We start from the raw sequence: 17106 nt of genomic DNA on the forward strand, positions 1-17106 counted from the left end.
TTGTTAACTGCAGCTTACCAATGAGTAACAAATGTAACCTCCTTTTGGCTGGACTCAGTAGCGGGGCCAGTCCTATAATGTCTCTGACTGAAAGAGGTGAGTGATCATAATTCCACCATTGGTCTGCCAAATGCCATGTGGCTGAGTTGGAGTTCCCACATTGGCCATTGGTTTTTCAAAATTAATTTGTGCAAATTGTTTCTATTGGGGGAGGGGGTTATAGCCTGCAGTGTTGCCAACTCAGCACATTTGTCACTAGCTTTAGATATTTTTTTTTTTTTTTAAAAAGCACCTAGCAACAAATCTAGTGACTGTTTGGACAAACCACGGCTACTTAGAAGAGAAATGCCAGCATTGCCCTCTCACTGTTTCTACTCTGTTCAGTGAGTGACAGAGGTGGAGCAGCAGTTTTTTACCTCGATGGAGGCTGTGTGATAGACAAAATGAAAAAATTCTGTTGCTTCTAACTTTCTCTTGGAGTGATTGCGTTACAAATAAATATAGCCGAAATCATAGATCAGTCTTTGTCTTTAAGTTATGTGCATGGTGATTTTGTCAGATGACGTCAGTCATAAGATAGTCAGGATTTTAGCAATACAAAGCAGCAGCTTGGAAGTTAACATGTAGTCTTAATGGGTCACATTTAAGTCACTATTTCAAACTTGCTCTGTTGTCTGAGAATAGAAACACTAAAACGTGAATGAGAACAGCTTTATTGTTAATTTAGCTGTGTTAAAATACTGTACATGTGAGCAGAGAGGAGGGGGGAAGCAAACAGACAAGAGTTGAAACCGGCTGACACGAGGCTGAATGTATATATGATTCAATGATGTCAGTTGTTTACAGGGGCTCCATAACAGTTTTCAACTACATCATGAATTTCACACATTAACTGTATATTAGGTTTTGACTCATGACTTTGAGTCATGTCAATCTTAGCTTTTTATTTACTTGTGATTGCGTTTGTTTTTATTTTTTCAAAATGTTATTTTTGAGGTCTTGTAATTTTTTGTTACCTTAAATTTTTTATAATAATTTTACGCTTCTGCCATGAACTCTTAATCACCTTTTGTCTGAACCCTTATAATAGATAAGACCAAATTACTGGTGAAAGTAATTAGATAATCAGAAAAACCCACAGATTTGATCAATGTATTTGAAAAAAAAACCCAAGGTGAACGTTAAATTTTTAACCAAACCGTCTGTTGTAAACATCTATCACAGTGTACAGTCTGACTTCCTGGGTCAACTTTGACCTACTGCTCTACAGTTATGTGCAGACTTATTTCACTTACAATTAGGGATTACCACTAAGATTTCAGATGTACTCACTTTTAATTTGACCTACATTAAAGTGATTTAGATCATTTGGATAAACTGTTAGCTTATTGACAATCTTTCTGATCGCTTATTTTCTTCTTTACATTGTGGCCAAGTCACACATTGTGATATTTCAGCAATTACTTTAGTAAAATGTTGAAACATCTGTCAGAAATGACTGAAATAAGACCCAAAATTTAATGAGCAAACTAGAATTGTCCTTTAAGATTTATGCTCCTTCTGGGGGATTCCACTCTAATGAATAGGTGGTGGTGGATCTGTCTATGTTGTTCTCATTTAGTCACAAAGGTCATACGTTGTGTGAAGTGACTCCGCAGCTTGCTAGTAATAGAAAGGCCTGGAATCACCTTCTGTGTCTTACATTGTTCATACATTTTCTTTGATGTAGTTCATGATAGCTTTAAGCCTACCGGACATTATTCTAGTGTTTTCATTTCCTACAACCATGCCTGTAAAATTATTTTAACACCAAGTTATGGCCTGCAGTGTTGTTTACATTTGGTACTAGACTTAATTGGGTGTTCACTTCAAACGTTTTCAGTCATTCAGCAACTATATTCATACAACTGTCAGTGACCACTTTCTTTGTTACACCTGTAAAATCTAATGTAATCCAACACAACAGCTCAGCCATAAATTATAGCTTTACAAAAATACACATGTTCAGTTTTGATTGACCATGTAAGAGAGGCACAGTATTGATTTAACTACACATTGATTATTGATGTTATAGTTTGCAATGTTTCTGGACTGGACTGCATTATATTGAGAGGTGTTTCTAATATTTTGCCCACCACCAAACAAAAAAAAACAGTTACTCATTCACCTGTAGTCATACCTATCCAGTGTAAGTATTTATATACTGTAGGTCATATGTAGCATGCAGCAGATCCAGATTTTGTTAAAGATAATATTTATCTATGAAGTGATAAGTATGCTGATTTTTGCCTTGGTTGAGGAGTGTGAGAGAAAAGGTGAGTGTTTCCTCTGACAGCAGAGATGGTACATGAGGACGGGTCTGATAGTCTGATCTCTGATGCCATAGATTAACGCACTCAGACATCTTGGGAAGATAATGATACAAACATAAAGGATAATTTGTATGCGCACAATAATTATCCTGTCTAGGACCTTTGAGATAGCTATGAGAAATGGGTTGTGTATAGTCGATGAGAGACTGAGACCCAGCTGCACCAGATGCAGCAGCAGTGTGTTACGAGCCTTTTTGGCTGAAGCTTTGTCTGTAGAGGCTGACCTGGCTGCTACCATCACGCCGATATAGGAACAAGTGACTGTCACACCAGCTGAAGCAAACAGAAAATAAGTGTAGGCTCTGTCATAAAGATCAGACATTGGATCAAGTAACATGCTTTCTTTTCCACAAAAGTCTTTCATCTGCAGGTTCTCCAGCTCTGCAAATGGAAAATTTAGCAACAAAAGAACTCGAGTGAGAACACTTAGTGAACTGAAGGCCCAAACCACAATTATAGCCATCCCTGTGTTTTTGATGGTAATAATGGTAGCATGCCTCAGTGGGTAGCACACGGCTACATATCTCTCCAGAGACATCACCACCAGTGTGAGAGGAGAGATTTCAATTGTGACATTGGAGAGCATAACAAGAATACCACACACAGGATATATCAGCCTTATTCTACAAGCAGCGATTAGGTACAGTAACTGGCTCTGAGCCAAGTTTACAGTGTCAGCAAAAAGGAGGTTATACAGAAGAATGTACCGAGAGGTCTCACGAAACACTGGTTTACTCCTCAAGGTGAATAACATGGTCCCATTGATGAAGAGAAACACACAGGATGGCGCTGTAGTCATAATAGAAAACAACACTAATCCCATTAACCCCTGATACTGTAGTTCAACAGTGATGTTTGTCTGAGACTGATATGCATACATTATAGAGAAGCATCAAATGAACTACAAATATTAACCTGTTGGTGTAATTGCAGTTCAAAAACACAATTATTCTTCAGTTTAAATTCCTTTAGCACTAACAGTCCTTACTCTCATTCAATCATCAGAAGACTAGGGAGGTCTTGTGAGTTCACAAGCATAAACTACAATTATTCCCACACATTTCTCCTGTGCAGACAGAAGGTGGAGGCAGTGACTGTTTCAGTACATGTAGTTCTGCAGAATTTGCTGACCATCACAGACTTTATGAGCTCAGTCCTCACACCCAGTTCATGTGACACCATCACATGTAAACATGGGTAACATGTAATTGATTATGTAATTCCTCTACCACAATATTCCAATTTCTTCACCAATGCCATCATGTCATCCATGTCTTGAAGGTAAGACTGGTAAGTGTAAGTGTCCAACTGTTAACAATGAAAAAGTTGTTTTAAAAAATCAGATATCATATCTTACATTGACAGAATTTTTGTATATCCTGTGTTTAACTTCCCCGTCTTCTTAATCAAATTTCTTGCATAAAAAAATTGAGGTTCTATTTTCACTTGGACAAAAATAGTCACACTACAGCTATTCAGCTATTCATTCCTGTTTGGAATGGCCACTGGCTCCTAAGCACCTTGTTTTTTGTGCCATTAAGAAATGACTTGTTGGACATTGTTGCAATGTGTCATCTAATAAGCCCCATTCTCAAGGTTGTGTTCCAAATGTCTGCAATCAGGAAGTGAGGCAAGGTTGATACAGAAGATTGACAAAGTCAAGAGGAGGTATAGGTTGGGTAAATATTTGGTAATTTGGTGTGCTTTGACTCTGACTTGTATTTACAGCTTACATTACAGTATAGACTAATAAAAGTAAAAGGCAAAAATAAATGGTGTTAGGACCATACATAATTCAAAAAGACAGCGTTATTGCTGCAAGTCACGTTACTTTATTTCACTATTTTAATCTACAGTAGGAATTTATATAAAAGCTCATAAATGACATCAACACATCACAGTTGACTTTTGATAATGAAATCTACACACTTTGTATTATCTTCTAAGTTGATTAAATGGAGGTTGGTTGAGAAATCACATTAAGTGACAAGTATGCCTTTAAACTTTATCCTTGGTTGGGACATCTGAAAGAGAAGGTGAGCGTTTCCACTGACAGCAGAGATGCATGAAGACAGGTCTGATGGTCTGATCTCTGAGACCATATATGAGGCCACTCAGGCATCTTGGCAGGATGATAATACACAGATAAATAACTATCTGGATACGTACAGTTGTGACCCTATCTAGGCTTTTGGGAATAGAGAAGAGCAATGGGTTGTGTATAGTCGATGAGAGACTGAGACCCAGCTGCACCAGATGCAGCAGCAGTGTGTTACGAGCCTTTTTGGCTGAAGCTTTGTCTGTAGAGGCTGACCTGGCTGCTACCATCACACCGATATAGGAACAAGTGACTGTCACACCAGCTGAAGCAAACAGAAAACAAGTGAATGTTTTTTCATAAATATCAGACCTTGGATCAAGTAACATGCTTTCTTTTCCACAAAAGTCTTTCATCTGCAGGTTCTCCAGCTCTGCAAATGGAAAGTTTAATATTAGAAGAACTCGAGTGAGAACACTTAGTGAACTGAAGGCCCAAACCACAATGATGGCCAACTCTGTGTTTTTGATGGTAATAATGGTAGCATGCCTCAGTGGGTAGCACACGGCTACATATCTCTCCAGAGACATCACCACCAGTGTGAGAGGAGAAATAACAGTCGTAAGATGGCTGAGCATGAGTGCAGCACCACACACAGGATATATGAGTCTTATTCTACAAGCAGCGATTATGTACAGTAACTGACTGTTTGTTAGCAATACAGTGTCTGCAAAAAGGAGGTTATACAGTAGAATATACCGAGAGGTCTCACGAAACACTGGTTTACTCCTCAAGGTGAATAACAACGTCCCATTAATGAAGAGAAAGACACAGGATGGAACTGCTGTCTGAATGAAAAACAACACTATTCCCAGTAACCCCTGATATTGCAGCCCAACAGTGATGTTTATCTGAGACTGATTTGTGTCCATCATATTAGATAATTATTAAATACATCAAAAACCTGTTCATTAAAATTGGAGCCCAATAGCAAAATAGATTTAGATAGATTTGTTCATTTTTAACTTTGACAGCATCTCATCTTCAGGGTCGAGATGGCCATTGAGTTCACATTCGAAATCTAAAATAGTCAACATACTTTTTCCCTGTGCATACAGTTACAGGGTAGCGGCTTGTTTCCATGTGGGCAGAGCTGGTCTGCAGGGCTTGGCTGTCCTCACTTACAATATATGAGCTCTGTCCTCACACTTACTTTATGTGACATCATCACTTGTCACCGCCATCAGCAGATGTGTAGGTTGTCAGTGGAATAGTGTGGCTGTAGCCTTCAACAGCAAACAATTAATTTCTACTTAAACTCTCAATGAGATACACTGATCTATGGACAACAGACTTCATTCACAGTAGTTTTATTTAACACACAATGCCACACTTATCAAAGTGTGGTATTAGCTACATGAACAGGGTTCATTCAGCACTGTTTGCTCATAGTAGCTAGTCCTGCAGCTGAAAACACCCACACAGGGATAGTGGATGGACAAGTACTGCTTTGCAAATTTCTTTAGCTATTGAATGGTTTGTGTTTGGTGGTGACTTCCTGTGGCCCAAAAACCCCTGACACACATCTGTTTAGTTTGGCTTTTAATCAATAAATAACTGTTAATTTCTAATTTGCAGTTTGTTTTAAAGCTTTATTATTTAATTATTACACAACTTGACAAAGGTCACTATCAGTGGACTAACATGAGATACATCTGTATTCACTGCAGCAATAATAAGTAGATGATTATGAATAGGATTACTTATCCAACTGACACATTTCAAGGTTTCAAATGTTCATTAGAGAATATGAGTATTTCAGTGTGCAAAAGGAACATGAACAAAATAAAGTTTGTAGGTCAGGTAATGTAACGACACAATGCCCTTTTTGGAACAAGAAAGTATGAAATACAGTATATCAAATCACACTTAATATGATAATAATGAATTAATATGCTGTGACAGGCCCACTGTCAACATTATGACTGGTGAATTATTGCAAATATGTCTTTTTATGATGTGAGTGAGACCAACACAAACATGACTGTATGTGTGAGTGTGTCTGCGCGTGTGTGTGTGTGTTCGTTTGAGTGTTTTCGGTGTTTACATGTGTCTGAGAATGTATAACATGTACTCTGGTACAAACTGCTTATATATATATACTATATATCTTCTATAGGATTTCTTTTTGAATCACTTTGTGTAGAGTGATTCATTTAAAATAACTAAGACTACCTGCTACATCACTATATTGTTCATATCTTATTCAATTTAAAAACAAAGAATATTTGAAGATATTTGTACATCTTACAAAATTTCATATATGTCCCTTTTCGTCTAGACAGTTTCACTGTTAGCTTCTCATGATCATAAGTGTCTGAGGACAGCTCATGAAAGAAATCACCGAACTACCGTGATAATATACAAGAGCCGCACATAAACGTGGTCAGATTTATTTCATGAATAATTAAGCAACATTAAAGAAATGCATATTTAATTACATCTTTTCTTCCAGTCTTGTCAAAATAGTACATAAACACAGATGTGTATTATTATTGTCATCTTGAATATGTAGCAACATTCTTGAGTATTGGGTACTCATGTTCAGAAAACACACGTTTTGTAATTGCTTTGTGCAGTGGAGTGTGCATTTAAAAGTATTAGAAATTGTCACTGGCTCTTATTGAGAAAAACTGAGCATCTCCATCCACAGCACAGATTTTGCATGAGGACTGGTCTGATAGTTTGATCCCTGAGTCCATAGATGAGAGCACTTAGACACCTTGGAAGGATACTCAAGCACACAAAGCATACATTGTAAACCCGCATTAGGGATAATCTCTCGACTGTTCTAGCAATGTCTACAATGATGATTGAGAACAAGGTGGAGATGAGAATCAGGCTTAGCTGAATCAGGTGAAGCAGAAGTGTGTGAAGAGCCTTTTTGGCTGAGGCTTTGTCCGTTGAGGCAGACCTTGCTACAAGTGCTACACCAGTGTAGGAGGCAATAATTGCTACACCCACAAATATAAACACAGTGTTAGCATACGCTTCTTCAAAATCATCAAAGATTGGTGCAAAAAAAATGGCTTCTTTAGAGCAAAAATCATTTAAATGCAGATTTAGGTAGATTTTTGTGAACACATATAACAGCATAAACAATCGAATGAGGATATGAATAAAACTGAAGGCCCACACCAGAGCAATGGCCATGCCTGTGCTTCTCATGGTGAAGATGGTTGCATGCCTCAGTGGATAGCATACAGCCACATATCTCTCAAGTGACATCACAGCCAGGGTGAGAGGGGAGATTGTAGCTGTGAAAACTGAGAACAGAACAAGGGCACCACATGCATAATATGTGATTCTTATACGCAAAGATGCCAGTAAGTAAAGCAGCAGGTTTGATAACAGGTGAGTAGTGTCTGCAAAGAGTAAGTTGTACAACAGGATGTAACGGGATGTCTCACAAAATACCTGCTTACTCCTTAAGGTAAACAGCAAAACACTGTTAATGTAGAGGAAACAGAAGCTTGACCCCATGGATAACATGGCAAACAACATCATTTCTTGTGATGTTTGATACTGCAGACTAACAGTGATATTGGCCTGAGGCTTCAGCAAAGACATTACAGAATGATATGTGAAGAAAAAAGGCTCCTTTGGCTTTGCTGTAGTTGCACTATTAAGCAGTATAACACATGTTCATCACAGTAAAGAAGTTAACAAAACATCCATTATCACAACTGTTTTTGCAGAACCCCATATTATCAATCAGTGTTGAGCAGTCAAGTCAGGAGGTTAGAGGCCATGTTTGTTTCAGCAAGCACAGAGCTCAATGCTGTTTATTTCCTGCAGGGTATGATATATATACTTTGTCTTAGGGCAGCATTACATCTCATGTTCCTTTAATTAGAAATGAGAGACGTAATCTCTACCATCTTCTTAACACCTAATTATTTTCACTGCTTTCAATTCTTCTATTCCTAACTTTCTTTATGTTTTGCTGTAACTTAATTTAACAAAAAAGACATCCAAATTTTTATCTTTACATGAAATACAGTAAGTACTATATTTAGTACAGTTTAATAAACCTGTCTGCACCGTCTCCCATGTGTTGGCTGCATTTAGGTCCAGCCCTTACCCCTCAAAACCTGACAAACCCTGACAGTTGTGACAGAAAAAAACGACCATAGAAATGGACCCAACAGCCTACACCAGCCTCATGGCCTTCTTGGGGGTGCCTCGGTCCTCTCGGCCAGCGCCCTCGTCGGTCTGCAGGCCTCTTTGTACGCTGGTTGACCCCCTCTCTGACTCTGACCTGGAGGACCCTGACGAGTCCCCTTTCAGTCCCCAACCAGCTAACGCCAGAAACACCATTTTGCCTGAGTAGTATTGTTACTCGCTCTACCCACAGCTGGAGCGCTAATTTGAGTGACAATGTACTGATCAGTGAACACCAAGCTCTACTTACATGCATGACACTGAAAGGCTCCTACACCGATTGTCTCACCACCCTCTGCCTCTCTAAACACCGGCCAAACACAAATATACACAGACCTTCTATGGCCCAACAGCAAAGCAATATCAAGCCCTGTAAAACTTTTTTTTCTTACTCAAATTACATTCGGCACTAAGCCTGAATGACCCTAAATATGCCACTGGCCCAAAGCAATGAATGGGAAAAGGGTAGAAGCACTGTTGTGCAACTTGTTTGTTTGAGTGCTTATCAGAAACTGATAAGTTAAACTCAGAGAAGTTACTTAAAATAAGTATTAGTAGTAGTTCTCTGCATTCAAATCCAAATATAAAGAACATTTTGATCATAAAATGGATGTTGGGAGAATCCATGAACGCGTTGACACATTAACTATTTTTATGTTGTTACCTAAGGCATACATGGTATTCATTGGGAATTTAAACAGACTATAGTCATTGCCCTTCACAAAAGAGCAAACTACAAACTTTTTATAGGTCTACACTGTAGACCTATAAAAAGTTTGTAGTTACTCCCTGTAGACTTTAGAGGGAGAGAAGATTTGACACTTTAAAGAAAGAATTTGGGTGAAGTAATGCTTTGAGTTATTGTTCGGTTTAACAACAGTAAGTAGTAAAAGAATTTTGTTTGAGGATATGTCTGATTGACAGATTTTATTTTGTTAGGCCAATTTTAGGTTTTGTAGCAGATGGCCTTGTGATGTATCCCCACAGGCTTAAAAATGGGAAAACAGGCAAAAACTAAAAGAAAAGCCTGAGATGCAAGTCAGGAAAAGTTGGACTTCTGCCAACTTTTCCACCTAATGAGGTATGATATTGTTGTTATGGAAATATTGTTTTTAGTTTGTTGAAATACTGATGAGGTATCACTGAGAGAAATCCCTGAATATGACCCACTCCCCTGATAACTCATTTAGATGCATTAAATATTCAAACCTTTACTCATTTATATTATTAGTAAATAATGATATGATTAATGTCTCCTTTGGGTGTTTGACAGAAATCACATTGGGGAGGGGATGATGAGCGGCTGCATGGAGACAAAGTATGTCAAAGTTTAATGAATACAAACAAGTCCAAAGTAAAAACATAAAACTTAAGTGTTTATAAAAAGTTTACTTGAATCCTAAATGTCTGACCTCAAGTATGAAGTTATATGAAGCTGTATTTAAACTTAAATATTTGCCTTTGACAAGACTTAAATGTAACACAACAAATTAAGCTGTCCTCCAAAACAAAAGTGTGGCTGGAACATAGAGAATATATCTGTTGCCACTCATGTCCCTGTTTGCCAACATTCAGTAGTGCATAATAAGGTATGTTTTACAAAGTATAAAAAGTATACAGTAAGTGTTATCTGGACTAAATGGGTACAGTATACAAACCCTGGTAGCAAAAAGTCCTTTAGGTAAATGCTGCTCCAGTACTTTAGTTGGCTCGTTAATAGCTTCATAACTTTTTACTGTGTTAGCTAACCTTACCAAGGACCTAGCCAAAGAACTCAAACTCAAGCAGGAATGTTGTTTGTAGTTGTTTTGTGTCTCTTTGTGTTCATTTAACATCTATTTGTATTTTGTGATTCTTTGTTTTCATTTCTTCTTTCGTCAGGTCATTTTGGCTCTCTTTCTAGTCCTTTGATCAACTTTCCATTAAGAAATGTCAGCAACCAGCAAACAAATATTGGTTTGGGTTACCCGAAGCGTAGTGATGTTCCCCTATTATTATTCAGCAAAGTTTTCTCAATGCATCTGGAAAACTTGTTTTAGAGGAAAAATGCAGTTTGGGAGCAATACCCATGGGCCCCCTAACCCCTTGGGCCTCTGTGCCTATGGCCATTCAGTAATCCTTCCATGGTCACAGTAGCCTTTGATAACAACTGTCCATGTTATGGAGTGTATTTCAACTAAAAATAGTATGAAAAAAGTTACATACTGTAGTTTTAAATTAATTAATTTCACTTCTGCCAATGTGTATTTTTTTCGTTTTAGTGCCACTACTTCTTATGTTTTGGGACATGTTTCCTTAATGGACAGTCTGCAATGTTGTTTATCAGCTGCTGAACGCACTCAGAGGTGTCACAGAGAGAGTTCCTTCCCATTTGACCTAGTCTCCTGATATCTCATTTGGCCACATTAAAAATTCAAAGCTTCACTAATTAATGCTTTTAGTAAATATTGACAAGATTCCTGTGGGTGTTAATCAGGAATCTTCATGCAGAGGTAATGATGTGCACCTCTGTGGAAACAAAGTTTACCAAGCACAAACAAGGTCAATTGTAAACAAAGAAAACTTAACTTAAACTTAACTCCAATGTCTGAACCTCAAACTTGCAAGTCAAACTGTGCTTACCCATTTCAAGCTGCACTTGACAAGATTTTGATGAAAGAATTAAGGTTTTTTCTGAGTCTTAAGTTGGGTTGCAACAGAGAGGAACATCTCATCTCCACAGCCACTGTTCATTTTCCCTGGTGCATATAGTAAGGAATACTTTACACTGTAATATAAAGTATTTGTAATTACAAGTAATTATACGTTAATAAGTTTCAGAAAATCTCATTAATGCTAATTGGAACATTTCAAGGCCATGAATCTGTCAGGTCAAACACCTTAAACACTTTGCTGCACATTGTCAGCGTTTGGCCTGGCCAGTGGAGGCACAGAGACACCGAAGCTCAGCACTAGTGGTGGTGGAGAGGCGTCAGGGTCTCCAGTCTGCTCGTGACCCTGGTGCCCTTGACACCATGGTACAAAATCTGAAAACGAATTATAATCGAAGTAAAATTGAACTTGTGAAAGGTCATTGTAAAATCTGGCTTCAGTTCACTACTTTATCATCTGTGTTGCCAATTTCCCCAGTCTCAAAAATGTTCATAAATGTCAGAGTTTCCGTATAGGTACGCACATTCGTCAGTCAACTTCATTCTTGTAAACCTCAACTTTTCCATGGGAAGTTGAGTAGATGTTTGTGTGTTGGCAATCACTTTTATAAATAAGGCCCCAGGTAGAGACACTTCATTTCAGACTGGTCAGTCTCCATGTCTAAGTAGATCTGAGAGAGCATAAGTCATTCCTTTGGATCTGTGTCATTCCTTTGGAATGACTTATGAGTAGGACCACTGCTCGTTTGAGTAGAAAAGAACCAGTTGGGTTCTGATCTGATATGGATTCCTCCTGGATTTCACTTGATTGAGGTCATGGCATGTCCAACTAAGAAAAGACGGGCCTGGGACAGTAATGTGGTCCCCAGGGAGACGTAGCTGGGGAAAGTGATGAAAAGAAGTTGTAGTGTACAAGTATGGACTGTAAGTAATAAGTATATTTACACTAATACATGACTATAGTAGTAGATAGCATAGATATACCTACACAGCAAAGCTCCACATTAAACCAAAATGGATGAAGAAAGGAGTGTCATTTTGGATCTGAACTGGACAGCCTTCATTTCCAGTATGTGGGGTAATGAGATGGAATCACGTGAACTTGGTTTGAGGACAGAGCTTATAAAGATTTTGGGACTGTTGGGAAACCTTGCAGAACAGATCTGCCCGCAGGGTAACAAGCATGGTATCTAACCTGCTGTTAGATTGTATGTGATTTTGAATTTAAGGAAGACAAACTGTATAGGATGCATTGTGCTTTTGTGCTCCAATTACATTAACAAGACATCTTTAATGCCTCAAGTTTTTGTCTAAGATGTCATATGCAAATCACTCTCAGACAAACATCAATCTTGGACTGCAGTATCATGGGCTCATGGGAATAGTATTGTTTTCCATTCTGACTACAGTACCATGCTGTGTCTTTCTCTTCATTAATGGCACCCTGTTGTTCACCTTGCGGAGTAAATCTGTGTTTCATGCGACTCCCCGTTACATTCTTCTGTATAACCTCCTTTTTGCAGACACAGTGTTAATGGCTCAGAGCCAGTTACTGTACCTACTGGCTGCTTGTAGAGTAAAACTCATGTATCCTGTGTGTGGTGTTCTCACCATGTTAGCCAGTCTCACAACTGTGATTTCTCCTCTCACACTGATGGTGATGTCTCTGGAAAGATATGTAGCTGTGTGCTACCCACTGAGGCATGCTACCATCATCACCATCAGAAGCACAGGGGTGGCCATCATTGTAGTTTGGGCCTTCAGTTCTCTAAATGTCCTCACTCGAGTAATATTAATTTTAGATTTTCCATTTGAAGAGCTGGAGAGCCTGCAGATGGATGACTTTTGCTCTGACATAGCTATGTTGCTTGACCCAGTGTCTGATCTTTATGACAGAGCCTACACTTATTTTCTGTTTGTTTTAGCTGGTATGACAGTCACTTGCTCCTATATCGGCGTGATGGTAGCAGCCAGGTCAGCCTCTACAGACAAAGCTTCAGCCAAAAAGGCTCGTAACACACTGCTGCTGCATCTGGTGCAGCTGGGCCTGAGTCTCCTCTCGACTATGCACAACTCATTGCTCATAGCTATCTCAAAAACTGTAACAAGGATAGTAATTGTGCGTGTCCAAATTGTTGTTTATGTGTGTGTTATCCTCTTCCCCAGATGTCTGAGTGCTTTAATCTATGGCCTCAGAGATCAGACCATCAGACCCGTCCTCATGTACCAACTGTGCTGTAGACTAAAACTCTCAGTCCTTCCAGCCAAGGCTGAAGTCAGCATTCGTCTCTCTTAATAGATATACATCACTGTATGTTGGACTAAATCTAAATTTGATAAAAACTTTTTTTTTTTTTTTAAATTAAAGCTGTTAGTAGACTTCCAAACTGTTATGAATAGTTGAAAAAAGAAATCAAAACAAAAAACAAGCTTTTATTGCCTTTTTCCAACACAGTCAACCTGCCAGTTTACAGCCTTAGAACTGACACAGGACATGGCACAATACCATTGCATAGCCCAAAAACGTCTCCCACTGTCGGCATGCTGTGTGATGCATTAAGTGGAAAAACATGACTGTTCGACCACGTGTGCTCCAGCAATTGAACACTTGTGCAAAAAAAAAAAAAAAGCAATTCAATAAATATCCCTGAAATACAGTAAATGTTTTGTGAAGCTGCATAAATTTATTTGAAACCTTGCTGGAGAGGGGGTTTCTTCAGCCATTATTTGTTTTGTTTTCTCAAAATGTGGAGCCATCATTGACGCCAGTGAATTTGTGAGATGCTATGTACATTGCAGTCATAAAGTATGAAGACAATGTTTGTTATTGTTTTGGATTTATTTCCACACATTACAGCAGGCCGCAATCACGAATGCTTTCTTCTTTTTCTCTTAAAGCTATGCTACCTAAATTCTCCATATTAAATGTCTAAAAATGACCAGGTTTATGTTAAATATATCTTGTGAGTTATGTTCTTACACTATCCAAATTTGTCCATCAGTTCTCAAACCAGAGAAAGCTGTGATTTTAATCATGGTAACGGTATGTTTTACTTGGTCGCCTATCAATGATGTCATATCCACTATGTGCATGTGTTGGTGTTGTGGATGTCTGCCAGAAGCTCAAAATGGACTTTTATCCAGTTCTAAGCCACATTTTTAAGATATACTTGTTACACCTTGGTCTTCAAATATGTATTTTAACCGGATGAAGAATTGTACTCAGACGTCTAGATCTTAAGTTAACAAGAAAAAAGCCAAGCAAATGTTAGACTTTAATTTGTGTTCCTACTGGTTTTAATCCCCTGCTGTATTTGTTATGGAGAGGAATCCTTGCGCCATGTGCAAACCATCTACCAGAACATTCGAGGCGAATATTACACTGAATTCACAACCTGCATATGGAAATAAAAACAGATGCAGTCCACATTTAAAATTATAACAAAAAGGGTTAGGGTTAGGTTAGGGTTTCAACATGTGGCAATTCAAAGTGCTCTAGCTAAGACATAAAGAAAAAATAGAATGGCAGATTAAAATTGAAATTGATAATTACAAAAAAAAAAACAGTCCACAGTTTAATTTGATAAAAAAAAAAAAAAGAAAAACATTGTCAAGCAGAAAAATATTAAGCCTTAAGAAGTTTTCTGGAAGTTTGTTTACATTTCATGAATTTCCCCTAGAGGATAAATACAGTATCTATCTATCTATCTATCTATCTATCTATCTATCTATCTATCTATCTATCTATCTATCTATCTATCTATCTATCTATCTATCTATCTATCTATCTATCTTTATCTATCTATCTATCTATCTATCTATCTATCTATCTATCTATCTATCTATCTATCATACTTGGAGCATAAAAACTGAATGCTGCTTCTCCAGAAGGCTGATGCATTGACTTTGGAGAAAGAATAAGAAACAAAGTTTAGAACAGTTTTGGATTTCAGCCATTGTAGTGCCAGCAAAGGTGATTGGCTAATTAGACTGATTAACTCAGGGCATTTTTTTATGTATACACAGGGAAAAATTTAAAAACTGTTTATGTTTAATAGGAATATAAGAAAATGTACAAGAGATGATGTAATGCTGTGACGTGAATATCATTCTCAATAAAAAGAGATTTAAAAAAAAGGTGTTAACCACGTGGACACGTGATGGTGTCTCATGAAATGGGTGTGAGGACTGAGTTCATATAGAGAGTGTGAGGACAGGCAAACCCTGTAGACCAGCTCTGCTCACATGGAAACAAGCAAAACCTCTAACCTGCTAGCTGTCTGCAGAGGGAAAATATATTAACATGATTTTATATTTTATATGTGGAATCAAAAGACATCTCTGCTGTCAGTGGATCTGTTGTGACAAACTGGAAGAAATTAATTATATATAATTTATTATAATTTATAAAGTTAGTGTTCCACTGACGTTAATGGCTTGAGATCTTTACTGATTCTATAAAATGTTGAATGGAAATCAATCTCTGACAAATAGCACTGCTGAACAGCAATATCAGGGGATACTGGAAAGAGCGTTGTTTTCCATTCTGACTACAGTACCATGCTGTGTCTTTCTCTTCATTAATGGCACCCTGTTGTTCACCTTGCGGAGTAAATCTTTGTTTCATGTGACTCCCCGTTACATTCTTCTGTATAACCTCCTTTTTGCAGACACAGTGTTAATGGCTCAGAGCCAGTTACTGTACCTACTGGTTGCTTGTAGAGTAAAACTCATGTATCCTGTGTGTGGTGTTCTCATAATGTTAGCCAATCTCACAACTGTGATTTCTCCTCTCACACTGATGGTGATGTCTCTGGAAAGATATGTAGCTGTGTGCTACCCACTGAGGCATGCTACCATCATCACCATCAGAAGCACAGGGGTGGCCATCATTGTGGTTTGGGCCTTCAGTTCTCTAAATGTCCTCACTCGAGTAATATTAATTTTAGATTTTCCATTTGAAGAGCTGGAGAGCCTGCAGATGGATGACTTTTGCTCTGACATAGCTATGTTGCTTGACCCAGTGTCTGATCTTTATGACAGAGCCTACACTTATTTTCTGTTTGTTTTAGCTGGTATGACAGTCACTTGCTCCTATATCGGCGTGATGGTAGCAGCCAGGTCAGCCTCTACAGACAAAGCTTCAGCCAAAAAGGCTCGTAACACACTGCTGCTGCATCTGGTGCAGCTGGGCCTGAGTCTCCTCTCGACTATGCACAACTCATTGCTCATAGCTATCTCAAAAACTGTAACAAGGATAGTAATTGTGCGTGTCCAAATTGTTGTTTATGTGTGTGTTATCCTCTTCCCCAGATGTCTGAGTGCTTTAATCTATGGCCTCAGAGATCAGACCATCAGACCCGTCCTCATGTACCAACTGTGCTGTAGACTAAAACTCTCAGTCCTTCCAGCCAAGGCTGAAGTCAGCATTCGTCTCTCTTAATAGATATACATCACTGTATGTTGGACTAAATCTAAATTTCATAAAAACTTTTTTTTTTTTTTAAATTAAAGCTGTTAGTAGACTTCCAAACTGTTATGAATAGTTGAAAAAAGAAATCAAAACAAAAAACAAGCTTTTATTGCCTTTTTCCAACACAGTCAACCTGCCAGTTTACAGCCTTAGAACTGACACAGGACATGGCACAATACCATTGCATAGCCCAAAAACGTCTCCCACTGTCGGCATGCTGTGTGATGCATTAAGTGGAAAAACATGACTGTTCGACCACGTGTGCTCCAGCAATTGAACACTTGTGCAAAAAAAAAAAAAAGCAATTCAATAAATATCCCTGAAATACAGTAAATCTTTTGTGAAGCT

General features: G+C 38.2%; 5 protein-coding genes across 5 annotated transcripts; 2 read left to right on the forward strand and 3 right to left on the reverse strand.

Moving 5' to 3' along the window:
- Positions 1-2259: 2259 nt before the first annotated feature.
- Positions 2260-3644, reverse strand: LOC130182749 (odorant receptor 131-2-like). Its single transcript, XM_056397888.1, has 2 exons — positions 3624-3644; positions 2260-3231 (listed from the first exon to the last, which is right to left on the reverse strand). Exons 1-2 carry the CDS (start codon positions 3642-3644, stop codon positions 2260-2262), a joined length of 993 nt encoding a protein of 330 aa, XP_056253863.1.
- A 726-nt stretch (positions 3645-4370) lies between these two features.
- Positions 4371-5345, reverse strand: LOC130182750 (odorant receptor 131-2-like). Its single transcript, XM_056397890.1, has one exon. The coding sequence runs from the start codon at positions 5343-5345 to the stop codon at positions 4371-4373; it is 975 nt and encodes a 324-aa protein (XP_056253865.1).
- A 1735-nt stretch (positions 5346-7080) lies between these two features.
- Positions 7081-7974, reverse strand: LOC130182751 (odorant receptor 131-2-like). Its single transcript, XM_056397891.1, has one exon. The coding sequence runs from the start codon at positions 7972-7974 to the stop codon at positions 7081-7083; it is 894 nt and encodes a 297-aa protein (XP_056253866.1).
- A 4529-nt stretch (positions 7975-12503) lies between these two features.
- Positions 12504-13581, forward strand: LOC130182752 (odorant receptor 131-2-like). The gene has a single exon (XM_056397892.1). It carries the CDS (start codon positions 12601-12603, stop codon positions 13579-13581), a length of 981 nt encoding a protein of 326 aa, XP_056253867.1. The 5' UTR covers positions 12504-12600.
- A 2068-nt stretch (positions 13582-15649) lies between these two features.
- Positions 15650-16728, forward strand: LOC130182753 (odorant receptor 131-2-like). Its single transcript, XM_056397893.1, has one exon. It carries the CDS (start codon positions 15748-15750, stop codon positions 16726-16728), a length of 981 nt encoding a protein of 326 aa, XP_056253868.1. The 5' UTR covers positions 15650-15747.
- The last annotated feature ends 378 nt before the right edge of the window (positions 16729-17106 follow it).

Source organism: Seriola aureovittata, chromosome 15, assembly GCF_021018895.1.
Source record: "Seriola aureovittata isolate HTS-2021-v1 ecotype China chromosome 15, ASM2101889v1, whole genome shotgun sequence".
In the NCBI taxonomy this organism is placed as follows: domain Eukaryota; kingdom Metazoa; phylum Chordata; class Actinopteri; order Carangiformes; family Carangidae; genus Seriola; species Seriola aureovittata.

What these genes read in the sequence shown, in the direction of transcription:
- LOC130182749 (XM_056397888.1), bottom strand. Translation starts at nt 3,644, where the DNA reads ATGGATGACATGATGGCATTG. An exon ending in TGGATGACATGATGGCATTG is followed by an intron (nt 3,232 to 3,623) that starts GTGAAGAAATTG and finishes TATCAGTCTCAG; the next exon opens with ACAAACATCACTGTTGAACT.
- LOC130182751 (XM_056397891.1), bottom strand. Translation starts at nt 7,974, where the DNA reads ATGTTGTTTGCCATGTTATCCATGGGGTCAAGCTTCTGTTTCCTCTAC.
- LOC130182752 (XM_056397892.1), top strand. Translation starts at nt 12,601, where the DNA reads ATGTCATATGCAAATCACTCTCAGACAAACATCAATCTTGGACTGCAG.
- LOC130182750 (XM_056397890.1), bottom strand. Translation starts at nt 5,345, where the DNA reads ATGATGGACACAAATCAGTCTCAGATAAACATCACTGTTGGGCTGCAA.
- LOC130182753 (XM_056397893.1), top strand. Translation starts at nt 15,748, where the DNA reads ATGTTGAATGGAAATCAATCTCTGACAAATAGCACTGCTGAACAGCAA.